This window comes from Lagopus leucura, unplaced genomic scaffold, assembly GCF_019238085.1.
Source record: "Lagopus leucura isolate 7727_CA_CO unplaced genomic scaffold, USGS_WTPT01 Super-Scaffold_100022, whole genome shotgun sequence".
NCBI classification, from domain to species: Eukaryota; Metazoa; Chordata; class Aves; order Galliformes; family Phasianidae; genus Lagopus; species Lagopus leucura.
This window is the reverse complement of record NW_024962275.1, coordinates 8,093,467-8,113,328: the sequence shown is the minus strand read 5'-3', so window position 1 is coordinate 8,113,328 and position 19,862 is coordinate 8,093,467. Positions and strand designations below refer to the sequence as shown.

At 45.8% G+C, this 19,862-nt stretch overlaps 1 protein-coding gene across 1 annotated transcript in view; it reads left to right on the top strand.

Moving 5' to 3' along the window:
- Positions 1 to 19,862, top strand: part of CACNA1B (calcium voltage-gated channel subunit alpha1 B) — a 251,358-nt gene that overhangs the window by 134,952 nt on the left and 96,544 nt on the right. The window contains exons 10-12 of the mRNA XM_042879063.1: positions 5,579 to 5,635; positions 8,529 to 8,618; positions 12,624 to 12,833. Of these exons, the coding sequence (XP_042734997.1) occupies positions 5,579 to 5,635; positions 8,529 to 8,618; positions 12,624 to 12,833 (357 nt within the window). The remainder of the gene's footprint in view (positions 1 to 5,578; positions 5,636 to 8,528; positions 8,619 to 12,623; positions 12,834 to 19,862) is intronic.

Genomic DNA, 19,862 nt, shown 5'->3' with positions numbered 1-19,862 from the left:
GGAAGTATTTGAATGACTGAAATATTCCTCCATCTGTATGCTACCTCCTGTTTGTCAGCAGTGATTTTGATTTGGCATTCTGCTCATCGTTTATTGACCACTTTTGAGTCACTTTTAATGTTTCTTAGAGTCATCTTTACTTGGAAAGTGAATAAAATTTTGTTACCTCTTGCTGCATGCGTTGCATCAAACAGGTGATTCTGATAAACTCTGGAGGTTGCTGCCATTAATTCCTTTTTATCCTGAGATTGCAGTCTGTTGTACACCTGAAGAAAACAACGGGTCCTTGTTTTCTACTTCTTAAATGCTATGTGACTCGATCATGTTCTGGACTTGGCCTAATGAGTTATCTTAGTAGACACTGATGTTGTAAGAATGAAACTCCTTAGGAGCCTGGATGTTTGATGACTGTCATCCATACATCTGCCCTTTTTTCTAGGAGTACTTTTTATTATTTTTTTCCAGTGATGAAATCAGGCCCTAAAAAGGAAGATGATATTAATAAATAATACCTGCAAAGTTTTCAAGGAGGTACTTTGGCACAGCTGAAACATTTTGGTGCCAGCTCAGTACTTGATTAATCACCAGAAGTACAGCTGTACTTGAAACTGAAGCAGTTGTAGCTTAGGCTATTTTAGATGAGGATTGTTTAACATAATCAGCAGTGAATCTGCTTGAGGAATCTCTACAAAGGTGTTTTAAACAATGGCATCCTTAATGTGTGACTACTTCTTATGCTTAATACAGGAAGCCTTAATTGATGGAGTGCTTAACGAATCCCTTCTTTATTTACTGAAGGGCTGGGAACAAAGGGAAGAATTGTAACAGCTAATGCAGTGCTGAATTTAGACATGTGTGACTTAAAAGAAAAATGCAACCCACTGTCCAATCAGTTCCCTTAGAAGTTGGATTTACTTTCTTGAAATAGGATCAAAGATCGTTGATGAGGCTGTTCCTTCATCTACTTCTCATGTGTGCATTGAAGAATGACGACGTGGGATGTTCAGGAGAGTTCAGATATCTTTAAAGTGAAATAACAGGAGATTTCATGTACAGTGCCCATAAATTGTCACAGAATGGCCTGGGTTGCAAAGGAGCACAGTGCTCATCCAGTCTCAATCCCCTGCTGTGTGCAGGTCCCCAACCAGCAGCCCAGGCTGCCCAGAGCCACATCCAGCCTGGCCTTGAATGCCTGCAGGGATGGGGCATCACAGCCTCCTTGGGCAACCTGTTCCAGTGTGTCACCACCCTCTGGGGGAAATTGTAACTCAGTGGAGTCCTTTTGGGGATGTCGTGAAAAAATGTCCCGTTGCACTACATGTCTTACAAACCTGGCAGTGTCTTCAAAGCAGTCAGATGCCCAGTGCTGTGAGTTTCAGGCCAGAAGCCATGGTTGAATAGCAGTTTCTTGCTTCTCACAGAATTTAGGCCAGTAACTCATGCAGTAATTGCCATGTCAAACCCGTACATTTTGACTGTATGTATTACTTAGAAGCAAAAGGTGTGGATCAATTGGAAATGGACCAGTAGTCCTAACTTGAATGTCAACAGAAGAAGTCAGTTTTCTGTTTTTAGCAAATCCTTTAAACAGACCAACTCTTCCCTTCTGAATGTGTTTAAAAACCATCTGGATGTGGTGCTCAGGGACATGATTTAGCAGAGGGTTGTTAGGGTAGCATGGTTGAAATGAGTTTGGACTAGACAATCTTGAGTGTCTTTTCCAACCTGAGCAATTCTGTGATTCTCAATGCTGGCAATCAGCTGACAGAGCTGCAAAAAGCAATGCTTACCACCACCTCTCCTCCAGGCACAGGTGAACCATTCTCATAAAATGGCACTTCTCCAGTCCAACCAATATCAAATGAAGTCTTAGTGGTGGTCAGCAGCCCTGTCCTGTCCCACCTGCTGCTTGTTAGGACAGGGTTGCTCCTTGTGCTTTTTGTTTTATGTATTCTTTTGACTCTGTGCAGAAGCAATAGGAAGTCAGTTTGAAATTGTGCCTTTCAGAGGAATCAAAACACGGTGAAGTTGAGCAATGTAATCCATGCAAATGATTTTGCCACCCCTGCTTTTTCAGTTAAACTCCTTGAAACTGTAGCAGCTGTGAGGCTGTCATACTGCCTTTCTATGGGAGAGCAGAGAACTGGGTTCTCTGCATGGAATAAAGAGCTTATAGGTCCACAAGTATTCTTTTGAAGGTGTTTCTCTTATCTTACAAGGACATGCATCATTTTGAAAACACACTGCTCAGGGACTCAAAGCCTTTCTGTTCAGAAAGTCGCCTGTCTTCTGCATTTTAATTCTTTGCCAGTCCATCTCTTTCACACAGCACTGATTCTGAGCTTTTCTTTTGTTCTAGAGTAAGCAGGCTTTGTGAATGGGTTGCAGTTCTCTCTTTTGGCTCACTGTAACATGGAATGGTTAGGGTTGGAAAGACAGTTAAGATCATTGGGTCCAACCAGCTACCCATGTTTGTGACTGCCATCAACCCAGGCCATTTCCTGACACAACAAAGCTTTGCAAGCCTCAGGTTTCAGCTTTCTGTAGAAGAAGCAGAGCAACAAGCCCTTGATACAGCTGGGAAAAGTAACCTTATATCCACGAAAACTGTCAGCAACACCTGTGAGATGCCCAGAGAGGATAGTTACTAGAAAGACAAATTAGGGTTCACTAATTAGGGTGAAAGCATGGGGCCTTCTTCTAAGAGATGCATTTTATTTGCTTTATCTACTTAACATATTTCAAGCTTCACTAGTTAAATTCACTTCCCTTCCCTTCTTCAGTACAGGATGCCTGCCTTGATTCCCAGTCCGTCGATGTGCTGAGCATTGTCAGTGCTTAATGACCAGCAATGAATCTCACAGCCGAGACGCTCCTTGCTCTGATTTCCTAGTGAAGATCCCATGCCTTTGTTTGGAGGCTAGAAGTTGCTGATACAATACTGTGTCTTTGTTGAATATGCCTTTTAACGTAGAGGAACTGTTCTTTGGAGGTTTTTCAGGCTCCCTAATTATCTTCTGCCAGTCTCTTTTACAGTGATGACTAAAGGCAATGCGACTTCTGAGCGTCTGCTAAGGATGCTCCCTGGTTAAAAAAAAAATCCCAGTAACAATGTCATTTCTTTCTGCTGAATTGTCTTATTAGCAGGTTTTGAAACCTCTTAAAGCCCCACTGGGGTGGATGTGATCTTGCAGTTCCTGGTGGATGTAAAACAGATGGGAGTGACTGTGGAGGAATGGGAATGGAGGAGTTGGGCTTGAGGCAATGCATAGATGAGATGGAGTCTTTGGTTATTTTGAAGTGACAGCAGAGCTGAGCCTTGGATGAGGAATGTCTGTGGAGGGAGATAGGTCAGGGATCAAATCATGGCCTTGGATTTGAGATAAGGGCTCATCTGGTCTGCAGAGTTATCTCAGGACTCTGTATTTTGTAGGTGGAAATATACTGATGTCAAACTGTTACTCGCAAATTCTCAGGTCCCACTGGTATGTGCCATTCTGGTGCAGTATTGAGTCTCCACCTAAGCAACAGGCTCTTTCTTTACTGCAGCACAGGAAATAACTGTTAACATGATGTGATGGAAGCCAGCAACTCTCAGAGCACTGACCAGCAAGCATGCCAGGTCTGGCTGAGATCTTCCTTACGAAGGCACCTCCTGCACTGCCCTTATCTGGTGTAGCTCCTAAGGAGAAGCTGCCTACCTGCTGCCCTTTGCTAGCTCATTACTTTTATTGCTCACCACCTGCATGGCCGTGCATCTGCTCCCAGCAGTCCCACAGCATAGCTTGTGTTTGTCCATCCCATTTGCAGACCCTTTGTCTGGCTGCCTTTGGGAAAGGGCCATCTTATCTAAGCGTCCGTTCTGTTTTAAGGCAACCATGTTTGTTATTAATTGTCATTAATCCTGTTTAACTCTTTCTGTGTTATTAACCCCAGAACACCACTGCAGCTTTTCCCTAGGCAAGGCTACAGAAGTACCTTCTGATTTTGAGCTTTGAGAGAGAAGGTTCTTGAGCCATCTAAAAGCAAACCCATTTCTGTTGTCCAACCCAACCAAGGAATTTTCCAGAAAAAAAAAAAAAAAACAAATTATATTGTTTTCTTTTTTTTTTTTTTTAATGATTTCATGCCTTTTAAAGTGCAGATTTACAGCTCAGTTGATGTTTTTAACCCTCTCCCAGCACCACTGATTCCCTTCCCTCTCCTGTGTCACTGGTGCATTAGTTTGCATTTTGTTTGGTTCTCCTTTGCTTCGGTTTCTTGTCTCCCCAGGTCCTTAAAATTATTTTCCAGCCGTCTCAATTTGCTGTCTTATTAATGTATCATTCATTCTCTTTCTCCCCCAGATGATTAATAAAGAGGTTATGTAAGACTTGTGTGGTAGTGCTGATCCCTCCAGTATTCCTCCAGACAGCTCTTTTAGCTTCACACTTTGATGTTTGGCTGTGGTATGCTGTTATTTCTGTAGTTAGCCTTCCATCTAGGCTGGTTTAAATGGGGTTTTGAGTAAAGTTTTGTAGGAACGCAGTGTCAGATCTCTTAGTAGGATCCTAAATTACATCTCTGCCAAACATGGTGGAATCTGTCATTTTTAATAATAGGAGGAAGTATGCAGTTCACCAGCTGCCAATTCAATATTTTGTACAGTTCAGATCATCCTTTAGAAAACCCTTACATAATTTCACAGCAGCAAGCTAAAATCTGTAGTTCAGACCATCTGAACTGTGAGGTTTCAAGTGTTGGTGCAGTGTGTGGTGTGTGCTGCAAACTGACTTGGGCGATGACATTTGCATTGTGAAACCTTGGGAAATTTGGTCGTTCTCACGCGGATAGAAATGAGTCATTTCTGATTGAGGGGTGGTGGGTTTTTTTTTTTTCCCTTTTTTTTTCCAGTGCTCTTCGAATTCTTGTAGTGTAGGAAAGTACAAACTCATATTTTGGAGACTGTACAGGAATGGAAAGTCACTGGTGGCATCTCACATGTGTTGTGCTTTGAGCTGTGCTAGCCTGAACTCTGCTGTGGCAGCCTTGCCATTGATTTTATTTTGACAAATGTTTGATCCAATGGCTGTTTGGTGACTTTTGTCCCCTGCAATGTGGCACAGCCCCACTTGTGTTGCCTTGTGCCATGAGACGTGGATCCCTTCCCTCCAGGTTAAGTCCTGGTCTTATTGATGGAGACGTAAGTGTGGTGATGGCCATAGAATATCTTTCACTCCTTGGAGTCTCCAATATGTATGGGCAAGAGGGACCTGCTTTGGCTTTGCTTGGGGCTGGAAAAGTGTTCGTGCTCTGCAGAAATCCCTTGTGTGTGGTAGCTTGGTGAAGAAACTGCCTCATTGTGAAGATCATGGAGGAATGCTGTAGGTAGTGTAGGTTCTTCCCTATGCAAGAAGGGCACAGGGTAAGAAAAACAGCTCTGAACCATCCTTCCTCTGCAGGCTTGGTGTAACTGGGTAATACAAGGGGATAAGGCTGGTGGCAGCTGAGATGGAGGTCTGCTGCGTCCAGCTCATCTGTTTTTAGAGTGGGGATGTGATAAATCTGAGGTTGAGCCTGGCTTTTTTTCTCCTTGCAGAGGAAGTCATGCTGGCTGAGGAAGACAAGAACGCAGAAGAGAAATCTCCTCTGGACGGTAGGTTGTTTTGCTGTGTGGTTTTCCTCCCGCAACACGAGAGATTCACCTGCTGTATGCTGACATGGCTTTCTGCTGCAACCAGAAGGGTGTGAGGAACACGCTCTTGCATGCACTTGGAATAAGTTGGGCTAAAGAGTCCCTTTTCCCAGGCCTTTCTGAGGTCGAAGGTGGATGATGAGCAGTTACGTGACACCAAATCTGGGATGGGGATCTGCCCTTGGGGTCAGTTGGTCCCTGCACTGCCTGGGGGCCCGCAGTGCGGTGGGGGCGGCTGTGCCTGGGGATAGGCTGCAGGGCGATGCCAGGAGAGAAATGCACTGACTGAGAGAAGGCAGGGCTCTGAACCGAAGTTTCCAACGGATGTGACAAAGAGACTAAGACCCCTGTTACTTGTAAGCAGTAAGACATAACAGGGTGTGGTGATCCTATCTTCCGACGTGCGACCCTAGCTGTCAGGCCGGCTGGAGCTTTGGACACAGTGCAGCGAGGATGCGGGGATCGCTCTCCCTGTGCCTCGAGACCGATGAGCTCTTAGGGTACGACAGTCAAAGTTCAGTTAAAGACTCTTCCCTCTCCCTTTTCTGACCATCTTTCGTCCTCCCATGTCTCCTCCTTTCCCTTCCCCTCCCTTTCCCCCCTCTTTTTTTTTCTCCTCCCATTCACTGTCAGGGAGGGCCGCCTCGGAAGGGCCGATTCAACAAGGCACGGCACCGGCAGAGACTAGCAGCGGCAGCAGCTACAACAGTGAGTGGATTGCAAATCATCAGGGGCTCAGGTGGCACAAGCGGGGCAGCGCATCCCCCTCGCCCCGAGCGCCCAGGTCACCAGCGATGCTTCCCACCTGCTTTGGTTCCTTGCTCTGAGCTCGGTGGCTCCCGGTGCAATCCATGCCCGGCCGCTGGCTTGGCTGTGTGACCTGTGCTCGGGAGGACCTGGGGCTGGAAGGAGGTCAGGGCTGAGGTGCACTTGGCAAATCTTTCTCTGTGTGTGTGTGAGTCTGTGCGGTGGTGTGTGGGTATAGCCAGGGTTTGTGGTCTTGAGCTGCAATGAGCGTCTGGAAGAGCTGAAGAGTTGAGTGCTGTAAGCAAACTAGAGGTGGGTGCAGGCCGTAGAATTCAGAGATGCACCAAGGTTTCACCCTGCTGGTAAGCTTAAGCCCATCTTCCCTGCCTTGAGGGCAACTGATATGGAGCAGCCCACCTCTCTGCTAGTAAATTGTCTCAGCCTCCACCATGGGAATGTTGCATCCAAAGTATCTGTAGAGATGGGGAATGGTTTTAAACTGAAGGAGCGGAGATGTAGATTAGATGCCAAGGGGAAGTTTGTCACAGAAGGTGATGAGGTGCTGGCACAGGGTGCCCAGAGAGGATGTGGATGGACCCATCCCTGGAACTGTTGAAGGCCAGGCTGGATGGAGACCTGGGCAGCCTGATCTGGAGCCTGATCTGTTGGTTGGCAACCCTGCCCGCAGCAGGGACGTTGGACCTAGATGATCATTGAGGTTCCTTGCAATCCAAGGCATTCCACAATTCTACACTCTAATTGCTAAATTTAGAATTTTTTTTGGGGGGGGAAAGAAGGTAAAGGAGGTGGTGTTCATTTCATGCCAATGAGTGCTATAAAACTTTTACTGCCAGGGTTGGTTATGTTCCACTGCTGGGATGGCCCTGGACACACTGGAATTTACTGGCAGAGATGCAGCCTGAAGGAGGCTAAGGCTGGTGTTGCTGGGACTGAGGATCCAGCCCTACTGCTGGGTGGGGAAGGAAGTAACAGAAGAAGTTATCTGTAAAAATGAAATCCAGGTTACAGCAGCGGGTGGAGAGCATTCTCTGTTCTTCAAGCCTCTGAACCTGGGAGGTGTTCTGGGGGCTCCCTCGAGGTGACATGAGCACTAATTTGTGAAGGAAGGAATCCATTTGCAAGGCAGGGAAATTGGTGTAGGGTGAGAGAGTCTTCTTGTACGAACCCACCCCCATGTCAGTCGCTGTGGAGTGCGTGGGCTTGCTGTGTGTGCCTCCTGACCAGTCTGTATCACCACACCGTGGGGTGTCTTACTGCTGATAGCAAGCGGTGCTTAGTTCCTGTATGTCTTGAAGCTGTGACAAAACTGTGTCGACGTATTTTTTTTCTGCTAGTTCTCGAGGTTTGCAGGTAGGTGGTGGCGGGCCCAGCATCCTGCATTTCCCCGTGTGTGCTGGGTGAGCAGTGCAGACCTCTCCCAGCCTCAGGCTGCGGTTCTCCTTCCTTCGTGTAAACCGATGCAGCGATGTTTACCCTCCCGATAAAAGATGCAGTTGAACAAAATGTGTTCTCAAAGAGCTAGGACGTTCCCAGAGGGAAGGGGTTGTGCAGTGGGTGCTATTAAGAGTGCGTGCACTGATTTGCAGCAGTTGCTTTCACCATAGTGTTTTCGCTGCTTAAGGCATCGCTCTGTGGTAAGCTGTACCCAAGCCCTGTAAATGCTAACTTCTTAATGGTGCACACTGTAAACAGCATTAATGTTTTTAATGGATGGAAGCACTCATCTCATGACCCACGGGGGCTCAGGGAGTTTCAGTGACCCTGCCCAGCCTTTCTGCTGCGTTAAAAGGTCCAGCAGCTGCAGTGACCCCCTCCCCCCCCCATCCTCTTGCTTCTGTGTAAGCATGCAGAACTGTGCCTGGCAAGCCTTCAGGATCTAGAAGGTTAAGTGAAGAACTGCCCTGCATCGAGGCATGCAGAGGCCCTGCAAGGCTGTGGGTTGGCCAATTTGCTCCAGCTTGCCCTTGTGTGAGAGCTTGAAGCTGGTGTTGGGCAGTAAGTGCTGGCTACGGAGAGAGAGAAGGGAGGGGGAGAGAGAACCCGCTCTGAAAGCTCACAGGGCATTTTCTCTTTAATTTGTACACAGTGTTGAAAAGAGCCGCAATAAAGAAGAGCAAAAACGACCTGATTCATGCTGAAGAAGGTGAGGACCATTTCACAGACATTTGCTCCGTTGGTGAGTACTGGCTTCGCATTCCCCCAGGTTCAGACCTTCAACTAAAACACGTTCATGTCCCGTTTCTTCCGAGCAGCTCTTTTGCTCCGAAAGGGAAATCACTCAATTTACCAAAGCCAAAAGCACTGCAGCTTCACCCACTCCCATTGCTGCCATGCTATTGCATGCTGCGCCTCCAACAGAGCCCAAATGCCTGGAGATACCACACTCTGCTGGGCACCCCACGGTTCTGCTTGGAATGCACTCATTTATGCTAATGAAACCCAAATATGTCAAACGCTCCCGCTAAGCCTCAGCTGTTGTGAGGAGGACAGGAAGTGGACAGGCATTTACTCACATCTGCCACTACAGAGCAGTGTGTGGATTTGCCAAGAGGAACGGGCGCTGGGAAATGCTGGAAGGGACCCTCGACTCCTCATTCTTGCCTTAGTAGTTGAGTTTTCCAGTTTCTAAAGGCAGATATGGTGATGCACAGATACGTGATTGCCCACACACCTCCAGGATAGAGGGTGGCATCCTGTGTAGCCAGCCATTGCTGCTGCAAATTTGGTATAGAATCATAGAATCACTGAGGTGAAAATGACCTCTAAGATCACCAAGTCCATCCTCCCCATGCTCGCTGACCACGTCCCTCAGTGCCACATCTCTGTGGTTTCTGAACATCTTCAAGGATGGTGGCTCTGCCTCCTCCCTGTGCAGGCTGTGACAATGCATTACCACCCTTTCTGAGAAGAAATCTTTCCTAGTATCCAACCTGAACTTCTCCTGGTGCAACCTGAGGCCATTATCTCCTGTTCTATCAAACCCTCTTGTCCTACCCAAAACGCTTCAGTTCCAGAGAACACAAGTGTGTCAGGCTCCTGTGGTCCTACTTGTCCTGCAAATTATTGGGCAGCCAGGTCCCACTCAGGCACTGCCAGGGAAGGCCAGTGGGGGTCTGTGTGGGAGCTCCTGGCACTCCAGAGAAAGGGAGCTCTGTGGGCATCTGTCAGTTGTGGCTTTTCCTTGCTGGCTGGAGAGACATCTCCCTGCCTGCTTTGGAGTTGTTTTGCTTACTCCTCTCCCTGTTCTTTGAGTCTGTATTTTGTTTTGCTGCTGAAGTAGCAGATGTTCTCATTATCTTCCAAAGAAATGTCTTGGCACCCCAGATACCACGAAGCAGCAAATCCTGGATGCATAAGGGTAGCAGCACAAACAGTACACTTGAGAGTACATGTCCATGTATGCTTGCAAGCATGAGTGCCTCAAATACTCTTTGGAAATTTGGCATTAACCTTTTAGAAGATCACAGCTGCTGCCGGATTTTTTTTTTTTTTCCTGTTTAAACGAAGACCTGCTCACTGTAAATGAGCATTGCTCTGCATGTTCCTGACACCATCATCCTCTGCCGAACTGCTGCGGGGTTTTATGGCCAAACTGCTGACAGTCTTATGAGAGAAGCTGATGAAGGAAGGCAAAACTGCAGCAGCCATGTGTGATTTTTGTTTTGTTTTCTTTCTGAGCTGCTCGGATCCCTGCATGGATAACAAGCAATGGTCATTTCTGGAGCATTTGTTGGTGGCTGCAACCGTTACGAGATCTTTGTAGCCACATCCAAGTCCCTCCAGGCACTGGGCACCCATGCCATCCAAACAGATCTCTGTTCAGCCTCTCAGGTGGCAGCGGATGACAGAGCATCTGGGCTCGTGCATAATCTGGTGCAGAGCTGGGAACTGTCTCTGGAGCATATGGCAGGGAAAATAACAGCAGTGTTTTCCACCTCCTGCGAGCGGTTCATCCACTGGGGAAAAGCGGGTTTGATTCCGATTCGCGGAACAAGTCGGAAAAGAAGTGGATAAAGCAAGCAGATCCTTCTGCAGCCTCTGGAAAGACTGAAGCTTCGTAACATAAACAAACAGATCATATGGGTGATTTTGCATGAGGAATATGTTTTTGAACAAAGATTTTTATCATTTTTTTGGATGGTTTCCTTGTGCTGTTGCGTCTTGCTGATGAGAGCACAAGGACTGTGGAGGAACTAACAATGCAATTACTGAGTGCAAGGTGATGCAGACCAGAGGGGCAGAGATGGTGACAGGTCTCTTGCTGGCTGTTGCCTGCATACGTTGCACTTTAATTCAAATACAAGTACCTCAATGAGCCTTATAATTGCATTATAAAGCTTGATAGCGGTAAACACTTCCCAGTGTGTTCTCCGGAGTTATTCCTAAGATTTATTCTTTCATTTTCTCCTGACTCTTTGACTTTTCTCCACACTAACCACCCTGTGGCAGTCGGTGCTGGCTCCTCACTCTCTAAGCTGTGCTAGAGACATCTCTAGGAAAGAGGATGTTTTCCACGTTTAAATCAATTTAAATACACAAGGTGGCCTGATATTCTTTCCTGGAAGACAGAATCATTAAGGTTGGAAGAGATCTCCTAAAATCATCAAGTCCAACCCCAACCAGTCCCCCCATGCCCACTGACCGTGTTGCTCAGTGCCACATCTCCATGGTTCTGGAATGCCTCCAGAGATGGTGATTCCACCATTCCCTGTGCAGCCTGTGCCCACTCTTTCTCTAAAGAAATTTTTCTTAATACCCAACCTGAACCCACCCCCCTCTGGCACAACTTGAGGCCATTTCCTCTTTAATTTCTCTGTTTCCTCTGTTAATTTCTACACCAACAAAGAAAAGATTATCAAACTAATAGAACAACAGCCCACTGAGCTTTCCAGCAGGGATTTGCTTTGTAACTCAGCCAGGTGCAGCCCTGCATTTGGATGTTGCTGGATGGCCAGAACTGAGCAAAGGAGCACAGAGCTTGCTGGTAGGGAGGTGGTGCTGCACAGCTCCCTGCTGTCACCACCCGTCTATGACTGCAGTGTTTGGTGTTACTGCAAGATGACACAGGGTGAGATCGTCACCTGTTCCATCACTTGAGGTGTTGAAATGCCTACGAGTGCACTCGGATCACTTGGCTGCCATAGCCAGAACACTTTGTTCGTGTAACTCAGCCATCTCCAAGGAGAGTCAGTGCGGGTCACCTGCTGTCATGGTGCTCGGTCCAAGCAGGGCAGTGTGTGTCCTGGCCAGTCCTACCCCCTGGGAGGCAACAGCCAATGACAGCGAAGGCCAGCAGCATGCTGCTTCACCTTAAACTGCCAAGATACAAGGTTTGCAACCAGAGGAGTGTGAACACAGTGTGATGCAGGTAGCAGAGAGCCTGTGGCCATCACCAGTACCCTGCTTGCAACAGCATTTGTAGCTGTTGTAGAAGAACTCCCACGGATGCACGTGCTCTGCCCTGACCAGAGATTGCTTTTCCATCACTCCTTTCAACAGTGCTTCTACCTCAGGAGGAGAGCTGACATTAGGAATTGTTTCCTCTGTCAGCTTGCTACTATTAAAACATTTGATTTTCTTCCAGGGTTTCAGAGCAGACTTGAAATGTAGCTGATAAAGGCAGAATGGATACAAAATGAGAAGCTGTGCCCAAAACATGATGCGTGGAGGCAGATTGAGCCTTCTGCTGCAGAGAGATGTGAAATCAGAGTAAAATAAGGAGACTCAGTATGGTAATTAGGGCTTGGCTGTGCTGGTGCTCTGAGTGGGGATGTATGGACCTGCTGGCAGCTGCACAGCTCCAAGGGGATGTGCTCCATGCACATCCACCATGCTCAACCCAACCACCCAACCCATCACCATGCCCAACACCTTGTTGCTGCAGTCACTTGGGATCCTAAAGGTTGTGAGTGCAGCTGGCATATTCAGGATAGCTTAATGGAGTTGGGAGCCCACTTCCCACTGATGGTGGAACTGAGTATTAAGCCACCAAGTTCTAAAATCTTCGTCCCTTGCAGAGTCATTGCAAGCGAGATGCCTGTGCTCAGTCCATTCTCAGTGTGCCCAGCCTTGTGCTCAGCCTGGTGCTCAGGAGTGGGTCTGTGTGCCCATAGGCATCCTCTGGCCTTTCTCCTGCCTGGATGTGCTGTGGTGACTCTTCTTTCTATGCCTCACTGCCCAGGGTCTCCTTTTGCCCGTGCCAGTTTGAAGAGTGGGAAGAATGAGAGCTCATCCTACTTCAGGAGGAAAGAGAAAATGTTCCGCTTCTTCATCCGGCGCATGGTGAAAGCCCAGAGCTTCTACTGGATCGTGCTCTGCGTGGTTGCCCTCAACACGCTCTGCGTTGCGATGGTGCACTATGATCAGCCAGAGAAACTCACCACTGCTCTGTGTGAGTACCAGGGGCTTCTCCTGCACCTTTCCTCTCTGGGTCTTGTGTTTTGGCTGCTCACGGCACTGGTGTCGCGTCCTCATGAGGTCTGTTTGTGGCTTCCTAGGTCTCCCTAGGGTAGGGAGGCAAATGCATTAATGAATTGCTCTAGTAGGTTCATTGAGTCATGTTTCATTGAGTCATGTTTCATTGAGTCATGTTTCATTGAGTCATGTTTTCATTGAGTCTTTCAGAAGAAGCCTACATCTGTTGTCTCATCTCATGGTTTGGGATGATGTGGGAATGTGATCTTAAACTGTACCTGAAACTCAACCATGTGATTCAACCATGTCTTAATCTGGTGATGTCAGAGGAAGGTTTGCTCTGTAGGAGGAATGGCAGAATTTGTGCCACTCTGCAGCTGATCTGCATCCATGGGTATTTCTGTTTTGGACAAATCCAAAGCTCTGTCAGTGCTGGGATGACCATGTGTGCCATCACCAAGGCTGTCAGGGAGGAAAAAACATCTGTATACAGTGTATGCAGAATCATATGCTAATTTATTGTGCTTTTAGCAATTACTTCTATATTCCTTAAGTGGTTGCAACTTTATGGAAGAGCTTTTTTGATAATTGTGTCTTCCTTAAATAAATGGATAAACCTCAGGATGCCCTTTTGTGAAAGTACGTGGAGTAGCGGTACAAATAATACCATAGAGTGGATTTATTACACCTGTGATAAAGCTTTATTTTTAGCTTGTTTCCTGTGGTCACCCATCAGTATAAGGCTTCAGATAGTTACAGGTTCTTTTGAAGGATGATTTGTTATTTTTTTTAATTGCCAATAGTTCTGTCTGGTGATAGAAAATCAGTGGATGCACACATTGTGGTGTTACACTGAGGTTGCAGAGTTGCTCATGAAGCCTTTTGTTGAAAAAAGAAGTGGAGTATGGTGAATTGAGCTTCTATTTTAATGAAGATTGCAGGCTGTGACTACTGAAGCTGGAAAATGAGTTTCAGTGTATTGGGTCAGAATGGGATAACACTGAGAGTGGGACTCCATGAGCTTTGCTTTGGGAAGGCAGGGGATGGAAGGTTTGTTTCTGGAAGGCAGAGCTATAAAATCAGCCATCTCTGAGTCTGTCAAACAGCCAGAAACACATCTTTATTCAGATGGGGCAAGTTGAGAGTATGAGTAAAACTTCTAAAGTGAGAAAAAAGGCTAGGGGAAAAAATATTTCAAACAGTCTGACTTAATAAGTGTGGCTTAGATCATTAAAGTTACTTATCTACCTAATTTTCATTAATTTCTATATAAATTACATACTCAAATATTTCTAGACCCACACCTTCAGGTCTTACATTATTATAAAGGAGCAAACTTTTGAAGTTTTTCTTTTTTAGAGCTAAGGGGTCAGGAATACTAGCAGCTCCGACTTCAAAAAACACCCTATTAATGTTTGCTGAAATATTTAATACAGACAGGTAACTGAAGTTATAATGAAATGTGTAAGGAGGACAGAAGCTCCTTTCAACTGTTTCTCTTGCAAGATTTAGACTGAAAGGCAGACCACACAGAGATATCAGTCTCACTTATTCATTTCCCAAATTTAACATTGGAAAGCTAGATTGGCAGAGTAATCAGCAGAGTGAAGCTTAGGATTTTTGAATTAGGACTAAATATCTGGAAAAAAGTAACACTTTAAGAATTTCAGCTTAAAGAGTACAGATTTCTAAGCACTCTTTTGGGAGCACCTGACGCAGTAACATTTCTAAGAGGACATTAAGAAAGTTGTGAGCCAGCAACTTCTGCTTGATGTTCATCTGGAGCTGCTAGTGTTGCGTTGATTGTAATGAAATTCCCTCCAGGTGGGAATGGTATTTGGTACAGCAGCCATTAATTAGGCTCCCGACCAACCTCAGCTGCAGACAGGAAGAAGGGAGTGTTGAAACTGTGTTGTACCTCGAATCAGGGACTGGGGTGGGTCCATCTTTCAGGAGCTGTGAAATTTTCCTAATGTCCAACTTGTGAATTACATTCAGAAAAATGTGTGTGGCATACTTTAATTTCTTGATGCCAGGATACTGCTGCCTGGAGAAGTTGTGGGTGCTCTGAAGGGTTGGATGGGGCTCTGGGCAGCCTCATCTGATGTCCGATTTAATGGTTGGCAGCCCTGCCCATGGGACCAGGTTGGAACTGGATGGTCTGTGAGGTTCCTTCCAACCCAAGACATTCTGGGATTCAATGATACTACCCACCCGAGAGCAAGTGTTGCTATTGAGTTGTTCTCAACTTCATGGGGGGTGTTATTGGGTTTTTTTGGCACAATCTTTTCTGCTAATCTGTTGTTGAGTACAAGGAATTTTATGCCCTAAGTTACACTGGGTCATGTGTGGACTAACTGGTTTTCTCATTATTGCTTTCATGGTAAGACTGGGCTTGACTCCTCTCCTGCCTGTGTACAATGACCACAGCCACCCTCGTTAACCTGGCACCAAACATATTTGTGAACAAGCCCATCTGCAGTTCAGCTCTTGAGGAGTGCTCCTTGAAAGCACTCTTCTGCCCAAGGCTCGTTCACAGATCCTTTAGATACAGGCAGAACAGGATATTACAAAACCAGGGGGTTTTAAATAGCTTCTGGAAGTACTTGGCCAAATCCTTTAACTGTACAAGTGACACAGTCTAGGAGTGGCTTTAGAGTTAATCCACGGTGAGGGAGTCTCACTGCAGAGGAGCAGGGCTTGGCTGATGTGGTGCAGAGCGATTGAAGCAGCCAACGCTGATGAAGTTGCTCTGTGGAAGGTGCTCAGAAATGGGCCAGTGAGGAGCTGTGTGAGCTGTGGCAGAAGGAGAGGAGTGTGGTGAAGTCTGAGAAGATCTGTTAAACCCTGCAACTCCACCAAGCACCTCTAATTCAATTATACCTGTTCCTCTGGGGGAACGTTTAATTACGTTACAGATTAATTTTACTTAAAGAACGGTGGGTTTAAACCTTGCAGGTATGCATTGATTTATTTTTCCTGTGGTCTTTTCTTTTAACTTTTCTGCTGTTGAGTTGTTCTGATTAGCTTTCTCTACTTGATATTCCATGTTGCTGCAACTGCTTTGAAATGGGAACAGCAGGAGCTTTACGAAGGGACTTGGAATTTCTTTAGTCTTATTGTAAGAGCAGGCTTTTCACCCTGATGAGAAATTTCTGGTATTCTTGAGGTATGGTGAATAACAGGACATACTTCATGCCCTCATGGTTATCTCCAAATTAAATTGGAAGTTTTCCTTCCCTGTATGGGAATGACTTCAGTGCCACGCTGCAGTAAGTTTTCTTATACTGCACAATCATACATGGCATGTGCCTTTCCACAGAGCATGGACTATCAATTAAGCAGTTTTCAGTTCCCTGTAGAAGGCTATCTCCCATAAAACGTGCCATGGTCATTTGCTTGCACTTATTTCCACCAAGAGAATTGTGACAGAAAGGAACTCTATAATCCAGCACAGACAAGCATCACTTGAAGTCTAGTTGCAGAAAAGATGCATCTTCATCAGTAAGGATAACAAAATATAAAATCTGTAATGCGGGCACATAGTGCAGATCACAGAGTCATGGAATGGCTGGGTTGGAAGTAACCTCAAATCATCCGGTCCTGACCCCTGTCATGGGCTGGTTGCCCCCTAGCAGATCAGGCTGCCCAGGGCCCCATCCAACCTGGCCTTGGGCACCTCCAGGGATGAAGGACCTGGAGCTCCCTGGTGTCCCCAAATCAGATTTTAGGAACTGTGGTGAGAAGGATTTTGGATTAAATCAGTAAGTTTTCCCACGGGAGGAGGGAGCCTTCTCACCAGACTTCTCTTTGCCTATGGCTGCCCTCCATGCAGCAACTCTCTCTGGATTTCTCTGGCTAATGCTGCGGGGATCTTGCTCCTCAATTTGTCTAAAAATGAGTTCTATAATGCCTCCATTCTGAAAAGCACAATATTGGAAGACAGTGTTTTAGACATTACAGCTTGAGAACAGCTTCTCAGTGTGCTGTGCTGTGTTGAACCCCGTGTTTGATGCAATTATGCCTTGTTGATGATATTGTGTTTGCCTTTGAAGTAGATAGCCGGCTCCCTCTGGATATAAATATGCAGCATGTGTGGTTGCAAAGAAAAGGCTTTCTCAAACGAGCATATTTATTTATGTCTGCTGAACATTTCACGTCTGCCTTGTCAGAGGGAGAAGTTGTAATTCACTGAGGTTCTCCTCCTGGTTGGTTTAATGTACAAGGAGAAAGAGAGAACAGAAGTGGCAGGCTTGACACCTGCTCTTAATGACACAAGACTTGGATTGATCCAGGGCAGAAATGGAATTAATCCATTGGAGACTGACAAAAAGGAGCTGCTGAATATCTAACTCAAAAGTTTGGGGCAAAAAGATACTAGCGTGGCCTTTGCCAATGGTACAAATCTTTAATTAAATGAGAATCTTAATATCAAACTTTTTGACTAAAATATCATTACAAAATGCTTCTGTTTAAGGCAGATTAAATTACTTGTGGGGTCTGAGCACCAGGAGGTCCAAACAACAAAATTGCATTTTCAATTAAATGGGCAGGGCCACGTCAGAAGGAATCACGTATCTGATCTGTCAGCTGGAGAAGCTGATGCACTCTGAGTGAATTCCTTGTGTCCAAGGAACTCACCACGTGAGTTTCCTCCATCCCCTGTGCTCCCATGGCTGTGGTGTGTGGTGAAATACAGCTATCCTGCCTGTTTTGAGCTCTGCTCCAGATAGAAGTCAATGGCTGTGAAAGGATGAGATGGGCTCTTCTTTCAAGAGTGACAGAAGGAAGTTGTTTCTTGGATATTTTGAGTTTCCTGTGTTTTATATCAAATATTGTTTGAATCTCTTTTACTTTGGCCTTTTGCTGGCTGATTTTCTCCCGTAATAATCTGGTCTTGCATGTGTGTGAGCATCGGATGTGTCACTCCAATGATGCAACGTGGCACTGGGTAATGCCTGTTCTTTTGTTCATGCTTCAGTGGATGGGTGATGGACTATTAAACCTTATTTCCTTCCTCCTTTCCCTCCTTATGAAGTGATTGCTGTTATTTTGGCAAAGTGCACTGAGACCTGATGGTGAAAATTGCAATTAAAATTCTGCCTAGTATTTTCATTATTTTGTGAAAGAATACTGGGCCTACCTGAAAGGTAATTGGGTCTGGTGGATAAATAGCATGAGAAACTCCCTACAAAGGGGAGGCACAAAAAGCATGTGGAGGCTGTGCAGTGCTTTCTGTTGGCCTCTCTGCAACCTCTTGCAAAGGTTCTAAGTTTGGTCTGCCAGCATGGCCACCAGTTTCAAGGCATGGGTTTGACGTCAGTCTTCACGATAGGGGGACTTTGCATTGAAGTCATTCAAATAAACACCATGCTGAGCTCTGCTGAGCATGAAACCTAAGACACAAGAGGTAACTTCCCAGCAAGGGAGCAACTCCGTAAACAGCATAAACACTGCTGCAAGATTTCCCTCTGGGCTAATGAGCAGAATAGGTGAGAGGAGCAGCATCAATTCTTCCTCACCCAGGGAAGATGCATCTGCTTTGCTAAGGGAGTTTTGCCTCTTGTTAATTACCATTTCCAAAGTCTACAGGATGCAGAATGGAAGTGCAGGATGGAATTTTAGAGTCCGGCTTGGAAACTACAGTCTAAGCATCTTATTTAGAGGCTCAGCTATTAATAGTTAAGAATTTAAACATCCATGCTGTTTGCAGTCTTTTTAATTGTGTTCAGGAAATTTCGTTACCATTGAACATGTTGTTTTGGTTTTGCTTCAGTTTTGTATTCTTATCTTGTTGGTGTCTCGTGTCATGCTTGAGATTTGGTTCATCTGGTCCCTTCCTTACCCTCTGCACTTGGACTGTGAGATGTATTGCCAGTGTAACTGGATGATTGCCACTGGGATCCCTTGTGTTGTCAATGCCTTTTTGCTGCCAGGAAGGAGAGAAGAATAGAGACATGATGTAGCAGGTGTTTCTCCAAGCAGGTTCCGTGCATTAAGGGGAAGGCAGAAGAGCTGTTCCTCCATCTCCATGCCATCATGATGCTCTGTGAGCATGAAGATCCAACCAGTGGAGTCTACCAGTGGTAGGAAAAGGGCTGAGAAGTCTGCACACTTCACATTTTGCCATCTTATTCTTCAAGTCTAAATGTTTTGCCCTTGGCAGTCTCCTTTAAGGCTATTACTCCTAGTTTCAAGGAGTCTGTTACACGGTGTACATAGTTAACGCCCTCATGATGTTCCCTCCCTTACTGTAAATGTTGGCAGAAGTGCCCTTGTAGGCTCCCTGCTGAAGCATTAATAAAACCACTCTCATCTAGCTGGTGCTTCCTGGATTTCAGTTAACATCGTGCCCATGCTATTTCATGGCTTCTTTTGATTTAAAATGTAAAACCCCTTTTTATTTTTTGATAATTGAAGCTGTATTTTTCAGGCAATTGCACAAGACAAGCAGCGATGTGAGATGAACCCAGGCCAAAAGCACTTAGGAGAAATGTGCAGGGCAGAGAACTGAACAAAAGCCATGTCTGAAAGGAGCCTGCTGCTCTCCCTTTCCCCATGCTTGTTGGCTGAAGCCACGCATTCCAGGTGTACAAAACACCCAGGATTTGGGATTTCTTAAGTGAAATATTCCTCGCTGCAAAGTGCATCCATTGCCACTTTGCTGTCAGCATGCACCTTTGAGAAAAGCTCAGTGCCATCTCAGTACTACTTCTGGAATCATGAAACTTGAATTAGAGGAGAAGCCTTCCTTGCAGCATGGGAGAAAGTCTGTGCTGCTTTAAGCAACACCCCTGCTCTCTGCCTTCTGAAGTCTGACTCTTTCTGTCAGTGTTTCTCTATAGGGAGAGGTTTACTATATGCTGTTAGGTTTGTTTTGGAAGCACTGAGGGGATTTTTACCCTTTCAATATTTGGTTTTTAATAATATTCCATTGTTGCTGCTGCTCCTTGGATTCCCCATCTAACTTTGGGAACTTATAGCACCGAACACAATGTTTCCTATA